The sequence below is a fragment of the Kogia breviceps genome, chromosome 10 (genome assembly GCF_026419965.1).
Source record: "Kogia breviceps isolate mKogBre1 chromosome 10, mKogBre1 haplotype 1, whole genome shotgun sequence".
Taxonomy (NCBI): Eukaryota; Metazoa; Chordata; class Mammalia; order Artiodactyla; family Physeteridae; genus Kogia; species Kogia breviceps.
The window spans coordinates 52,813,911-52,828,653 of NC_081319.1; the positions used below are offsets into that span (position 1 = coordinate 52,813,911).

General features: G+C 39.2%; 1 protein-coding gene across 5 annotated transcripts in view; it reads right to left on the reverse strand.

Moving 5' to 3' along the window:
* The window catches only part of CNOT10 (CCR4-NOT transcription complex subunit 10), a 64,891-nt gene that overhangs the window by 26,781 nt on the left and 23,367 nt on the right, over window positions 1-14,743 (reverse strand). For 4 of the 5 annotated variants that reach the window (XM_059077339.2, XM_067005837.1, XM_059077340.2 and 1 more), the window contains 6 exons: window positions 13,258-13,344; window positions 12,626-12,709; window positions 10,835-10,952; window positions 7,563-7,712; window positions 5,603-5,805; window positions 723-844 (listed from right to left, as the gene is read on the reverse strand). In XM_059077339.2, the coding sequence (XP_058933322.1) occupies window positions 723-844; window positions 5,603-5,805; window positions 7,563-7,712; window positions 10,835-10,952; window positions 12,626-12,709; window positions 13,258-13,344 (764 nt within the window). The remainder of the gene's footprint in view (window positions 1-722; window positions 845-5,602; window positions 5,806-7,562; window positions 7,713-10,834; window positions 10,953-12,625; window positions 12,710-13,257; window positions 13,345-14,743) is intronic. The other variant, XM_067005838.1, reaches the window with a different exon arrangement.

Sequence of the window (14,743 nt, forward strand, 5' to 3'; positions counted from 1 at the left end):
AAAAGTGAAAAGTAGTAACAATTTTGAAACTGTAGGAAAGTGATGCTTTAACTTGTCTTTTGAAAGAAATCTGCATTATTGTTGAAATAAATTAAGAGCAAAATATTGTGTGCCAGATACTTTTTTAAAACTTTGGGAAAACTTTTAAATGGTAGTGAACAATTTTATTTTTGGGAAAAGAAAAAAAGGGGCAAGTTTCTTACAAATCCTACTGCTTTTGAAATAAGAGCAACTCCAAATTGGAATCTTTGTAAAAGATAAAGATATTCATATTTAAAAGTTGTTCAATTGAAAAGTAGTTCTACATGTGACAGCTTTATAATACTTTTTGTTTATATATGTGTTAGTACTTTTTTCTCCTGATACTAAGAATTAGCTTTAGGGACTACGAGAAAATAAAAATAACTAAATGAAAAGTATCAGTGATAAACTATATAAAAAGGAAACATCAAGATGCCCTCTTCTGGACATTCTGAATAATGGCACTGAACAGACCAGGGTTTCTTAGGGCATCAACAATTTCAGCACCCATGGATGTAATAAACCAAAATCATGTCAAATAACATTCTCCACATACCTATGTATAGGAGTCTATTTCTTGAAGTAGCAATAAAATCTAATTACAAAGTGGCTCCTCCTATGAAGTAATTCCTAAGCATATTTTTTATACATAACGTTACTATGAAATATTATTATACACTTTCTCTTAGCAAAATACTTACTTATATACAGTATTTTGTATGGACTGTGATGCCAGAACTATTTTACGATGATAGCCTTGACCAACAATAGACTGTACAATTCCTTTTTTACTTGGAAGACCTTTAGTTTCTTGTTCAGAAGTCTACAAAACACAAATAATTTCCAGTTAATTTAATGGAATTGTAAGATGCGGTATGAAAATTACTTTTTCAATTACTCTAAGAAAATTCGTAAGATCCTTAAGATTCTTAAGATCAATGTGGAGTTTTGGGTGATACAAGAAATGTCTGGTAGTGAAGAGAAGAGTACATGAGTCTGAAAGTCTGCAATATACACTACACTTTATTAGTATAAGGTCTGAGGTAATTCTGAGGAAAAAAAGCAATTCAAGAATGACTCAAGTGGGACTGTGTGCTTCCACTGCAGTGGGTGCGGGTTCGATCCCTGGTCAGGGAACTAAGATACCACATGCCACAAGGTGTGTCCAAAAAAAAAAAAAAAGAATGACTCAACTAACGAGGTCCTACTATATAGCACAGTACAGAGAACTACATTCAGTATCCTATGATAAATCATAATGGAAAAGAATATGTATTAAAAAAATGTATTAAAGAAAAAAAAGAATGACTCAAGCATTTATTTAGAATGATTTATTTGGACCATTCTGTGCCCCAGGCACCATGCTGCATGTGATGGGCACATTGATGTCAGAGTAAGGAAAATAAAAGCCACAAAAACACAGTGAATAAGAGAAGGGAAGCAGCTACACTTCCTAAAACAGATCTTTTCCTTCTTAATTGAAAGTATTAATTGAAGTGTCAACAACATATACACACTAACAAGCTATATATGTCAAAATTTACGTGGGTACAATTCTTACCTTCTAGGAAATTAAAATTCTAAAGCCCTGTAAACATTAAACTGAAAATAGTAAAAGCGACTTACACATATAGTGTGTTTTTTTTAAAAAAATATTTCACTACAATACATCATCTCACTACAGGAGCTTGGTGATGCCAATTTCCTTTATCTTCCCCCTTCACTCTAAGTCTCTGATTTACCTGCATTTTGTAAAGTCCTGCAGATTCTCATACACAGGAACAAACTGGAGCCAATTCATAGGAACTTGCAGAGATAAACTCTGCCCTGCAAAAAGTCCAACTCTAAACACAAATGTTTCTGTACTATTTATTACTTCTTGCTCCGTAACTGAACTTTCTTATAGTTGTACTTCCATATATGTATGACTTTTAACAAAACAAGGATTCACTTGTAGATTCATTTTAATTTTTATTTTATTTATTTATTTTTTTGCGGTATGCGAGCCTCTCACTGTTATGGTCTCTCCCGTTGCGGAGCACAGGCTCCAGACACGCAGGCTCAGCGGCCATGCTCATGGGCCCAGCCGCTTCGTGGCACGCGGGATCCTCCCGGGCCGGGGCACGAACCCACGTCCCCTGCATTGGCAGGGGGACTCTCAACCACTGCGCCACCAGGGAACCCCCTAGATCCATTTTAGAAAGAAAGTATTATGTAACACACAAAAAATACAACAAAACTGACTGGAACTATTTTGTCTTGAAGAGGTAGCTAAGGAAGATTAGTGAAAAATAAGAAAGCGTGGATATTCTGAACCATGATTGGAAGGCCTTCTCTTCTGACCTTTTTTCCTGGTGGGGTGATAAATTTGTGATGGTTTGTCCATACTCTCTTCCCTGATCCCTGATCCTTAAGCTGATCAGATGGTTAGATCTGGATGGAACTAAAAATCCACAATAATATACCATAGTTTCAATAATAGATCAGTAGCCAAAAAAGTGTGCCAGAACAGTCTTTATTTATTTATTTATTTATTGTTGTGTTGGGTTTTTTTTTTTTTTTTTTGTGGTATGCGGGCCTCTCACTGCTGTGGCCTTTCCCATTGTGGAGCACAGGCTCCGGACGTGCATGCTCAGCGGCCATGGCTCCCAGGCCCAGCCGGTCCGCAGCATGTGGGATCTTCCCAGACCGGGGCACGAACCCGTGTCCCCTGCATCAGCAGGCGGACTCTCAACCACTGCGCCACCAGGGAAGCCTGCGTTGGGTTTTTGTTGCGGTGTGCGGGCTTCTCATTGTCGTGGCTTCCCTTGTTGCAGAGCACGGGCTCTAGGTGTGCAGGCTTCAGTAGTTGTGGCACGTGGGCTCAGTAGTTGTGGCTTGCGAGCTCTAAAGCTCAGGCTCAGCAGTTGTGGCACACGGGCTTAGTTGCTCCACGGCATGTGGGATCTTCCAGGGCCAGGGCTCGAACCCGTGTCCCTTGTATTGGCGGGCAGATTCTTAACCACTGCACCACCAGGTAAGCCCCCAGAACAGTCTTAATGTAAAATAATGATATGTAATTAAAGTATTTGCAATTTTATAGTGTCTTGGCAGTAGGAACTGCACTCAAGAAATACGAGTTTCAGAAGTCAGAAAAATAAATGGCACAGTTTCAGAAAAGTAAATGGTTCATGGTGATTTTTTAAGTAGCCTTCTCTCTTTTTTTTTTTAGAAGGAAGGAAATTCTACCATTTTTAATGAGTGCATGAATTTGGCTGCATCGGGTCTTAGCTGTGGCACGTGGGATTTGTTGCGGCGCTTGGGCTCAGTAGTTGCGGCACATGGGCTTAGTTGCCCTGCACGTGAGATCTTAGTTCCTCGACCAGGAACTGAACCTGTGTCCCCTGCATTGGAAGGTGGATTCTTAACCACCGGACCACCAGGGAAGTCCAAAGTAGCCTTGCGTTGGGTCTTCGTTGCTGCGTGCAGGTTTTCTCTAGTTGCGGCGAGCGGGGGTTACTCTTCATTGCGGTATGCGAGTTTCTCATTGTGGTGGCTTCTCTTGTTGTGGAGCACGGGCCCTAGGCACGTGGGCTTCAGTAGCTGTGGTGTGTGGGCTCAGTAGCTGTGGCTCGCAGGCTCGAGAGCACAGGCTCAGTAGTTGTGGCACACAGGCTTAATTGATCCACAGCATGTGGGATCTTCCCAGACCAGGGATTGAACCCGTGGTCCCCTGCATTGGTAGGAGGATTCTTAACCACTGTGCCACCAGGGAAGTCCCTGAGTCTATGTTTTTTATCTAGCAAATCTTTTCTTATATATCATACACTGCCCAGGTAAACATAAACCTTGCATCTGCCAGAAGAGGTCTGAAACAACATGCATCAGATAATGAGGACAAAATGACCTCTTTGGCATCACCAATTTAATAATTAAATTGGTTCTGTTTATTAAAAAATGAATTTATTTTGGAAGGTACAAACTGCTCTGTTCAGCATCCCTTTTGTACTGAGTAAATAAATGTTACGAAATTTTATTTGGAGTTCATAATTTCTCCTGTTGGGATTTTCCTCAAGTGTATTTTGGGGTTGTTTTTACTGTCTTTTCGGTCACCTCAGGTTTTATTTTACTTTATTTTTCTCAGTCCTTTTTTTAAAATTTTTTTGGCTGTGCTGTGCGCAGCTTGCAGGATCTCAGTTTCCCATCCAGGGACTGAAACTGGGCCCTTGGTAGTGAAAGCACTGCACAGGCAGAGAGTTCCCCACCTCAGGTTTTAGAAAGAGGAGAAGCATAAAGATTAACAGATATTTATTTATAGCAAATTCCCTATTAGTAGCACAGACTGTGAGTGTTCTGGTATCCACCAAGCTATGGCAACCAAGTCATCTTTACCATCGTTTAAAAGTTACAAATTTAGAACTTTCTAGAAAAAATGGGAGGAAAAAACCTCCGGATGAAATCCATAGAAGAAAGACAATCCTAAAAGTACTATTTCTAAAAATAAGTAATTTTAAAAGAAAATGTTAAAACTTACTAAGGCCTCCAACACTGATTAAATTCATCACATTAAAGAGAATAAGCAATTTCTACAGATTCTTTTGTTTTAAAAAAGTGTAAATTCTGCCTAGAGTTGTTTATCAGCTAATTTAAGAATTATCTAATAAGAACGTTGTCCCTTAAAAGGGACAATGAAATAAACCATTAAAGCCTCAAAGACAACATTCATCTCTTCCCCCAGTGGCATACTCAAATCATAAACTACTTTAAGTATCAAGTGTGAAAACTGCCAGGCAAACACACCTCTTTAATCCCTTGTAGTTCCTGTAGTTGCTTTTCAGGAAGTGTTATCACCTATGGCAAGCATGCCAGGCAGAACCTCAGGATGCCATACCCCCCACCTCCACAGACCTGATGAGCCCGAGCCTGGCAACGGCGGAGGGTAGGGGGTGGTTAGGAAATGGGGTGGTACAGACATCTGGTGATTCTGATACAACCTGTCTTTCTCCTACCTCCCACTGACCCCTCCCCACTTGAGATTCAACAGGCTTTCACCAACTGCCGTTTGGAGATAATCTAGGCATGGACACTGGTGTAAACTGGCCTATTTCTCACGGTCACTGTGGATGAACACGTGTCAGAGAGAAACAGCCTGGTAATCCACTAACTTGACAACATTTTCTGAATCAAAAGTAAACCCTGCAGGCACTGGAGGAAGCACAGCATAATGCGGTTCTTTCCACACTCACTGTTATCAGCAGCCCTCCTTTAATCACCAGGCGCACACACCACTCTCACGCCAGCTGATGGCGTGGCCCCTGCCCCAGCAGCTCACAGACCACTGTTTCAACAGATATGACCTTCTTAATGGCTTCAACTTTTCAATGTGACTGCTGACACATGTTGCTGTGCTCACCAAGTGTCAGAAAGTGAACACATGACTTCATGAAACTAAATTTTGTCCAACTGATAAAGAACAGAAGACTATCTTTACAAATTCCCTGAGAGTTAAAAGTGGGGAGGAGGTCTTTATGTTACCAAGTATTTATTGCTCTCTATGCAACAAGTGGGGGTGGGGTGTGGGTTCAAAAAGACAGAGACTCACCCCCTTATTGGCAGCAATGCAGCACTCAGCCAGCCGCAGCCAGAGGCGGGGGTTTGCATGGTAAACCTGAACAGCTTCAATCAGACACTCAAATGCAGCAAGAGGCCTTCCAATGTGAAGTAGCTGAATCCCACAGTTATACAGCAACTCATACCTCTTGTTGGTTAGTAATGTACACATGGGTCTTCCTGAAAATTTTTTGCCTAATGATAAAAAGCAGATGAGAATCATCAGATTTAAAATAACAGCTCCACTGAAAACATTTATTCCACTAAGTACTCAACTACTGCCTTTTTGACACCAGTGACCCCAATTCCCAATTTGAAGTTGTAAAAAGGTCTCACCACAATAATTATCTCCATCTCCAACCCCACAAATATCCTCCAGAGGCATCTCAGTTGTCTGTGCTTGTGGGGCCAGAGATGTGTCTTCTCATTACCAGCTCCTCAGGCAACAATGTTCCAGGAAGGCAAAGACCCACTCCTACTCCACTGAACCTTACACTACCTTTCCACACTTTTAGAGCCTGCAAGAAGATTCCACTCTTCTTCACTTTGAGTTCAGTTAGCCATGTTATCATTATGTGTTTTCTTAACCAGAAGCATTCAGTTAATCTTAGGGTGTTAGGGAACTTTACCGTGGAAATAAAAAATTAATGTACTATACCTACAATGACTATTGTTCACTCACTTATTCTTTTTTATAAAAAATTAATTATTTATTTTTGGCTGCGTTGGGTCGTGGTTGCTGCACACGGGCTTTCCCCAGTTGCGGTGAGCAGGGGCTACTACCCTTCGTTGCAGTGCGCGGGTTTCTCACTGCGGTGGCTTCTCTTGTTGAGAAGCACAGGCTCTAGGTGCACGGACTCAGTTGTTATGGCTCATGGGCTCAGCAGTTGTGGCTCGCGGGCTCTAGAGCACAGGCTCAGTAGTTGTGGTGCACGGGCTTGGTTGCTCCACCGCATGTGGGATCTTCCCAGACCAGGGATCGAACCCATGTCCCCTGCATTGGCAGGCAGATTCTTAACCACTGCGCCACCAGGGAAGTCATACTCACTTATTCTAACTTTTGCAGGCCATAATAAAATGAGACTAGGGAATTCCCTGGCAGTCCAGTGGTTAGGACCTGGCACTTTCACTGTTGGGGCCCAGGTTTGATCCCTCGTTGGGGAACTAAGATCCCACAAGCTGAGTGGTGTGGCCACAAAAAAAAAAAAGAAAAAAAGAGACTGATTTTTGGGATACATTTTCCATCAATTAAATAGTCTTTAAAATATTTTAAAAAGCTGGACTTCCCTGGTGGTCCAGTGGTTAAGACTCTGCACTCCCAATGCAGGTGGTCTGGGTTCGATCCCTAGGCAGGGAACTAGATCCTGCATGCTGCAACTGAGAGCCCACATGAAGCAGCAAAGATCCCGTGTGCTGCAACTAAGACCAGGTGCAGCCAAATAAATAAATATATAAATATTTTAAAAAATAATAAATATTTTTTTAAAAATTAAAGATTTTAAAAAATATTTTAAAAAGCTAAATAATTGCCTGATTTTAAGCATTTCAGATCAAGGATCCACATCCTATGAATATTAAAGGAATAAACTCCAGGAATCTTAAAGATTGTCCGGTGCTGTCAACAGTATCACATTTGAAACCCTGAAAGGAAGCTAGAGTAAAACTAGTTTGTCACAGTCAAGAAATCTCAGCAAAATATTTTGCTTTATAACATTACCATATGGGATTACTGACTTTCAAATCCATGAAAAAGTGAATATAGCTTAAACTTCTTTAATTATTACTCAAAGGAGCAACATCTACTAAAAATCCCCAGAGTCAAATTTTGGGGCAGGATCAGTGTTAAATGTATGTAAGAACACATGGCATGCATTTTAACCAGATGCTTGCTCTTTAAAATCATATTTTCCTCAAGTAGTAAAATATAAACTGTCCCCCTTTAATGGGCTTACCTGGATCAGTGCTACCTGCACTGAGCTGTGCACAGACGTTGTCGTTCTCCTGCAGAGCCTTTTTAAAGTAGAAAATTCCCAAATTGTGCTTACTCATGGCAAAATGGATACAACCAAGATTATTCCAGAACATGCACCTCAAGCATTCACCTGAGAAAAACATACATAAGTTTATCCACAAATTTTATTGTTGATACACATCATATAAGAATCAGGCTTAGCGAGCAAGAGTTAATTATATATGCAATTCTCCTCAGTCCTTACAGTTTACAAGGCATTTGAAATTTAGGAAACATCTGAAAATTTTGTAAACTCCTTTTCTCTTAAAATCTCTTATTAAAGGTGATAAATCAATCCTGCATATTGATTTTGTTAGCCTGTTTAGTTTTTTTCTTCTGATTTAATTTTTAATAATCATAGGCAAATGATACAAAAATGCAAAGGACAAGAAGTATTTATTAGTAACATAATATGTATGCACTGCATCCACACAACAAAATATTATGTACAAACTGGAAGGAATGCAGCAAGCTACGGAAACAGTCAAAATATGTTAAATGAAGAATAGCAAGTATATGTAAACAGAACATGTAAAATCCTGCTTTGGTTTGTTCAACTCTAAGTCTCCACTCTTCTTTCCATTCACACGCCTTTAAATATGACTATGGCTGAGCATCTATCTTCCCATGTGTGTTGGCATTTGTATTTCTTATCCTGTACACTTGCCTCTTTCTGCTCTTTACCCATTTAAAAAATTTGGTTACAGATGTTTTTCCTATTGGTTACCTGCTAGTGTTTATGTTACAGAAACCTTCTGTCACATCTGTTTCAATTATTTCCCTCCACTGCCAGTTTGTCATCTGTCTTGTGACTTGGTTCAGAGTGTGTGTGTATGCTTATGTTTTCAATCATAAAAAGTTTTACATTTTTATGTGGTCAAATTTAGTTGGGCTTCCCTGGTGACGCAGTGGTTGAGAGTCTGCCTGCCGTTGCAGGGGACACAGGTTTGTGCCCCGGTCTGGGAGGATCCCACATGCCGCGGAGCATCTGGGCCCGTGAGCCATGGCCGCTGAGCCTGCACGTCCGGAGCCTGTGCTCCGCAACAGGAGAGGCCACAACAGTGAGAGGCCCATGTACACAAAACAAACAAACAAACAAACAAACAAAATTTAGTAATCTTTTCTAAACTGTATGGTTCTTAGATTTTGGATAATGTTTAATTGAGGCTTCCCCACCACAAAAATAAAATATTAATCCAAGTTTTCTTTTGCTGTTTTTATGATTTTATTTTGGTGTAATGAAAGCAATCCAGGTTTTTCTAAATTGTTTCTTTTTCTAAATGGTTTCCCAAACATTCTAAAACAATTTACTGATAGTCTGTCTTTTCCTCAATGATAAAAAACACCCAACTAGATTGATAAAATTAATAATCAGAATATTCATTCAATGCTAAAAACTAAAGGTTGGCCTCTGATATATTTTAAAATTAAACAATGAGAATATTTAAGAAAGAAAAAAATACTAGGCTGAGGAAAAAGAGTAAGAAATACACTAATATGTTTTAAAGGAGGTTGCTTCTGGCGAGTGGCATTATGAACAATTTAGGAGAAATTCTATTCCCAAATCTTCTCTAATAAGCCTATTTTATCAGCAGCAAACACTGAATTTTATGTGTGGGAAGCAAATTAAAGATTTTAAAATTAAAATTAATACTATGAAAAATATCAATACATTAAAATATATAACTATATATAAAATCTATCCTATTAGATTATCATAACTGTTGATAATGTCCTGCTCCATTTTAAAGACTGACAATATCTGAAATTCTGAAATCTGTGTCAAGACAATTCTAAGTAAAATTTCTGCAATGTGTATTACCTTTTTAGTCTGAGAGACCATTCCAGTTTGGGTGTTAGGTCTTTGAGGGGAAACTATGACAATAAAAACATGAAAAATAAAAATTTAACAGAATCAGAAATGGGTACTCAGAACAAATGGAGTACCCAAGAGAATTATAATGGAAAAAACTGCCTTTCTCCATCCTCTATGACTCCACTGAACTGAAGGGGTGAATGCAGGAAGGTTTGAGTATGTTTGCATGTGTGTTCTGTGCATTGGTCTGAATAGAATCTCAAACAAAACAAACACTATATTCATCCTTTGCATTCTGAACTTGGTACAAAATATTTTCAATAGTTTAACCTTGGGGACTTCCCTGGTGGTCCAGTGGTTAAAGACTTCGCCTTCTAATGCAGGGGGTGTGGGTTCGATCCCTGGTTGGGGAGCTAAGATCCCACATGCCTCGTGGCCAAAAACCAAAACATAAAACAGAAGCAATATTGTAACAAGTTCAATAGAGACTTTAATTAGATTTCTTTTTTTTAAAAAAAATTAATTTATTTATTTTTGGCTGTGTTGGGTCTTCGTTGCTGTGTGTGGGCTTTCTCTAGTTGCAGCAACGAGGGGTACTCTTCATTGCGGTGCGCGAGCTTCTCATTGCGGTAGCTTCTCTTGTTGCAGAACACAGGCTCTAGGGCACGCGGACTTCAGTAGTTGTGGCATGCAGGCTCAGTAGTTGTGGCACGCAGGCTCTAGAGCGCAGGCTCAATATTTGTGGCGCACAGGCTTAGCTGCTCTGCGGCATGTGGGATCTTCCCGGACTAGGGCTTGAACCCGTGTCCCCTGCATTGGCAGGAGGATTCTTAACCACTGCGCCACCAGGTAAGTCCCAATAGAGATTTTTAAAATGGTCCACATTAAAAAAAAAAAAATCTTAAAAAAAGAAATAGTTTAACTTCATTTCTTGAATAAACTGATTTTCCTTCTTCCCCATAAAACGCAATGATATGAAGTTAAATGACAGCTGCAAATTCCACCTTTCATTTTACTATCATATTATTCATTGCTTTTATGGGAGAGAAGGGAAAAGTAAAAACATTACGATCTCATTTCCTTAAAAGGACTAATTTCACAAAGCAAAAGACCAAGGACCTTATGCCCTGGACATAATTTCTAAGCTGATATTAAAACCAAAATGATAGAAAGAGCATATGAAGTGAAAGAAAAGTAAAATAAGAAGGGAGGCTTCTTTTAAAATGGAAATGAGTAATAAAATAAAATACCAGGAATTTTCTGAAGCAGCAATAATAGAACATTTTCATTTAAAAAATTAGCAAAAATCACTCTGAAGAGCAGTCTAGGGAAAAAAACCAAGGAACAAGGCATAAGAGTCAGGAAGAAAATACCAAAACTTCACAATTTTCTTTTACCTGTTTTCATGAATCCTGGATGCTCAGCAATGTTTGAACTATTCAACAGCTTCACAGCTTTTCGATAATTGCCTCTTAAGTACTCAAAATTGCTTTTAAGAAACAGGGAGGGTGCAGACTGTAAAGAAAATGTAAGTTTCTTACAGTTTGTACTCAGATGCCTAATGTAAGATCAAAATCAGACTGCTGCACTGGCATGTGGTCAAGAGCATACATGAGTCACTTAAGCCATGGTCACAAAAACTATGGTCTCTGAGCTTTCCATCGCTCTCACAATCTAAAACAATGAAACCTGGCAGAGAGCACTTTACAAACTGAATTATTAAAGATCTACCTAAAAAAATACATACAACATATATGAGTAAGAATACAGTCTGCAAAATATCCACTGACTGTCTTCATCTATTACACTATTAATTAAAAGCCAATTTAACAGCAGAAACTAAGTCCTTCATTTTAATGGTTATTACAGAGACTGGTGATCTCCCTTATTTTTTAGGATATAAATACACCTCCATTAGAACCCAAAGAAGTACAAATAATCAAATGCTTTTTCAAGTGGGGGAAAAAAGTGTCATTTTATGAATGGAAGGATTCCCTAACAGAATTCATTATTTTCAAGGGCTAATCTTGCTGTTACAAAAATCATGCTTTAGATCACAGACCACCTTTTGCTTCTCCTAAAACTTCCTCCTGAAGTTTTCCCTGATTTGGGTATGACTAACAATTATTTATTTTCCTGTTTGTCTCTCCCCTCTGACTATGGCATCCTTTAAGGAAGGGAATCGTCTTTTCTCCCAAAAATGGTTTGATAACGTTTGGCTGGCTACTTATACTTAAGCCCTTCCCTCTTAGCCTCAAGTCTACCCTTCAGGTCTAGGCTACAACTGTTCTCAAAAATCACTTGAGTAAAACTGACCCAGTGGCCAATCTGGATCCTGCCTGAGATTTCTAGAGTCAATTTTCCTGAACTATTCCTTCTATAAACCATATCTCTTTATGATTTCACACTTTTTTTTTTTTTTTTTTTTTTTTTTTTGTGGTACGCGGGCCTCTCACTGTTGTGGCCTCTCCCGTTGCGGGGCACAGGCTCCGGACGCGCAGGCTCAGTGGCCATGGCTCACGGGCCCAGCCGCTCCGTGGCATATGGGATCTTCCCGGACCGGGGCATGAACCCGTGTCCCCTGCATCGGCAGGCGGACTCCCAACCACTGCACCACCAGGGAAGCCCAATTTCATATTTTTAATTAACAGTTTTCCTAAACGTATCTGTCTCTTCCCTCTACTGTCTTTAAAAAAATTACTTATTAGTGGAGATGAAGGAGTAATTATAACTCAAGTACTCTGGCACTAATCAAACTGAAGGTATTGTCAAGCCAAAGATCATTTGGAAGGGTTGGAAGGGGAGGTTTGGGCTACAACCAAACTGTTTATCTTTAATAAATGTTTTGAGTATAATCTAAAAAAATCCTGAAGTGTCTAATAACAGTAAATGTTTAATTGTGATAAACCACTCAAAGAATTCTGGACAACTATTCAAAATGGTGGTTTTGAAGGCTATATACCAAAGGGAAATGCTTGTTATAATTTTAAGTGAGAAAAGTACAATGCTAAATTATAGACACAGTATGATCACTACTTCACAACTCAGTATAAAGGTTTACAGCTGGCACTATAATAGACTGTGATAAATTATTTAAAACTGATAATACCTATTGTCCAAATAAGAAAATTTAGGACATAAAAGCTGCTAATTGAAAAAAAAAAGAGAAAACTCAAGAAGAAACTTACATTCCCAGCTGTGTTCATGACAGACTTGATTTCCCTTTTGCATGCCTTCAGGGACTTCATTTGGATATACGCTCTTACTTTATACTGTCAAAGGAAAAATGCTAGTATGTAGGAACTGTAGTGGATTTACAGATGCTGAAGCAATTTTACTTTCTAGTTAAGAAAATTAAACCCAATCTGTTCACAACAGTTATACCAGTTACTTGCAAAAGCGAGTTTAAAATTATCTTAATCTATTTTTATTGTACTCTTGGAATATACTTTTAAAAACTAAAACATGGCAGGATGAAATTTATAACTAAGTTCCAAGCAGATATCCTATTAATTCTTAACTGCATATGGCTAACTAGCAATGAATTAAAATTCTACAAACTGATTTTTATCATCCAATACATTCCAAGGCCATTTCTCTCAATTTTCTATAGAGAAGTAAAAGAAATGACATTGCATTATCATCTTGAGCAAAATATATTTAGAAGGATAAATGTGCTTCTAAACTGTAATACTTCAAAGCCAAATAAACATACATGCCTTGAATTATTTACTGCTCTCAATGATCTATCACATTCTTCATCATTCGTAACTATTAGTAAATACATGTCACATATAACTGCTCTTAAAATTTATGCTACCTGATGTATCTTTGACTTCGCAGCTTCTATTAGAGCTCCACTTTCAGCTTTATGATTAGACCCATCTTTGTTGCTGTTATTACCAGTCTGTAAGGTGGTGAAACAAAGTTAACCAAAATTAAATATTTTTGACCATAATTGAAATCACTGATTTCCAAGTGAGCTAATCTGAATCACCTAGAGAACATTTTCAAAATTCTGAATCCCAGGTCCCAGAGATTCAGGTTTAATTGTTTGGAGTGGGTCACAGATGTAGATAACAAACTTATGGTTACCAAGCAGGGAACGGGGGGGTGGGGCACGAATTGGGAGACTGGGATTGACATATATACACCATTATATATATAATAGATAACTAATGAGAACCTACTGTTTAGCACAGGGAACGCTACTCAGTGCTCTGTGGTGACCTAAATGGGAAGGAAATCTAAAAAAGAGCAGATATATGTACACGTATATCTGATTCACTTTATGGTACAGCAGAAACTAACACAACATTGTAAAGCAACTATACACCAATAAAAATTAAAAAAAAATAGTTTGGAGTGGGTGACAAGAAACTCTACTTATAAGAAGCTCATAGTTTAGTATAGTGATGGGCTAGGTTTAAAAAGCCTGGATATTGGACTTCCCTGGTGGCACAGTGGTTAAGAATCCGCCTGCCAATGCAGGGGACACAGGTTCGATCCCTCATCTGGGAAGATCCCACATGTGGTGGAGCAGCTAAGCCCGTGTGCCACAACTGCTGAGCCTGTGCTCTAGAGTCTGTGTGCCACAACTACTGAAGCCCACACGCTCTAGAGCCCATGCTCCGCAACAAGAGAAGCCACCTCAGTGAGAAGTCTGAGCACAGCAACGAAGAGTAGCCCCCGCTCGCCGCAACTGGAGAAAGCCCAAGCGCAGCAACGAAGACCCAATGCAGCCAAAAATAAATAAATAAATTTATTAAAAAAAAAAAAAAGCCTGGATATTACTTGGTCAGAACTCAGATTGTCTTTCTACAACCCACAATAGATCATGTCATTCCCTCTTTAAAAACTTTCTCTGGGGACTTGCCTGCTGGTCCAGTGGCTAAGACTCCACGCTCCCAATGCAGGGTGCCTGGGTTCGATCCCTGGTCAGGGAACTATATCCCACATGCTACAACTAGGAATTCGCATGCAGCAACGAAGATAATGCGTGCCGCAACTAAGACCCGGTGCAGCCGAATAAGTAAATAAATTAAAAAACAAAACAAAACAGAACTTTCTCTGGTATCAACACTGCCAACAACATCATACCCTAAATACCTAGCAAAGCATTCAAAGTCCTTCACGACCTGACCCATATTTGAGCTGCCAATCTCACCCCAATGATCTCCATCACATCCCTCAGGTACTCCCCAGGTCAGATTACCAGAAATCCCTCCCACACACCACTCTCACTCCTTCTGTACTCTCTACTCTGCCAGGATGGTCATCCTGCTCCATCTTTCCTCTTCTGACTT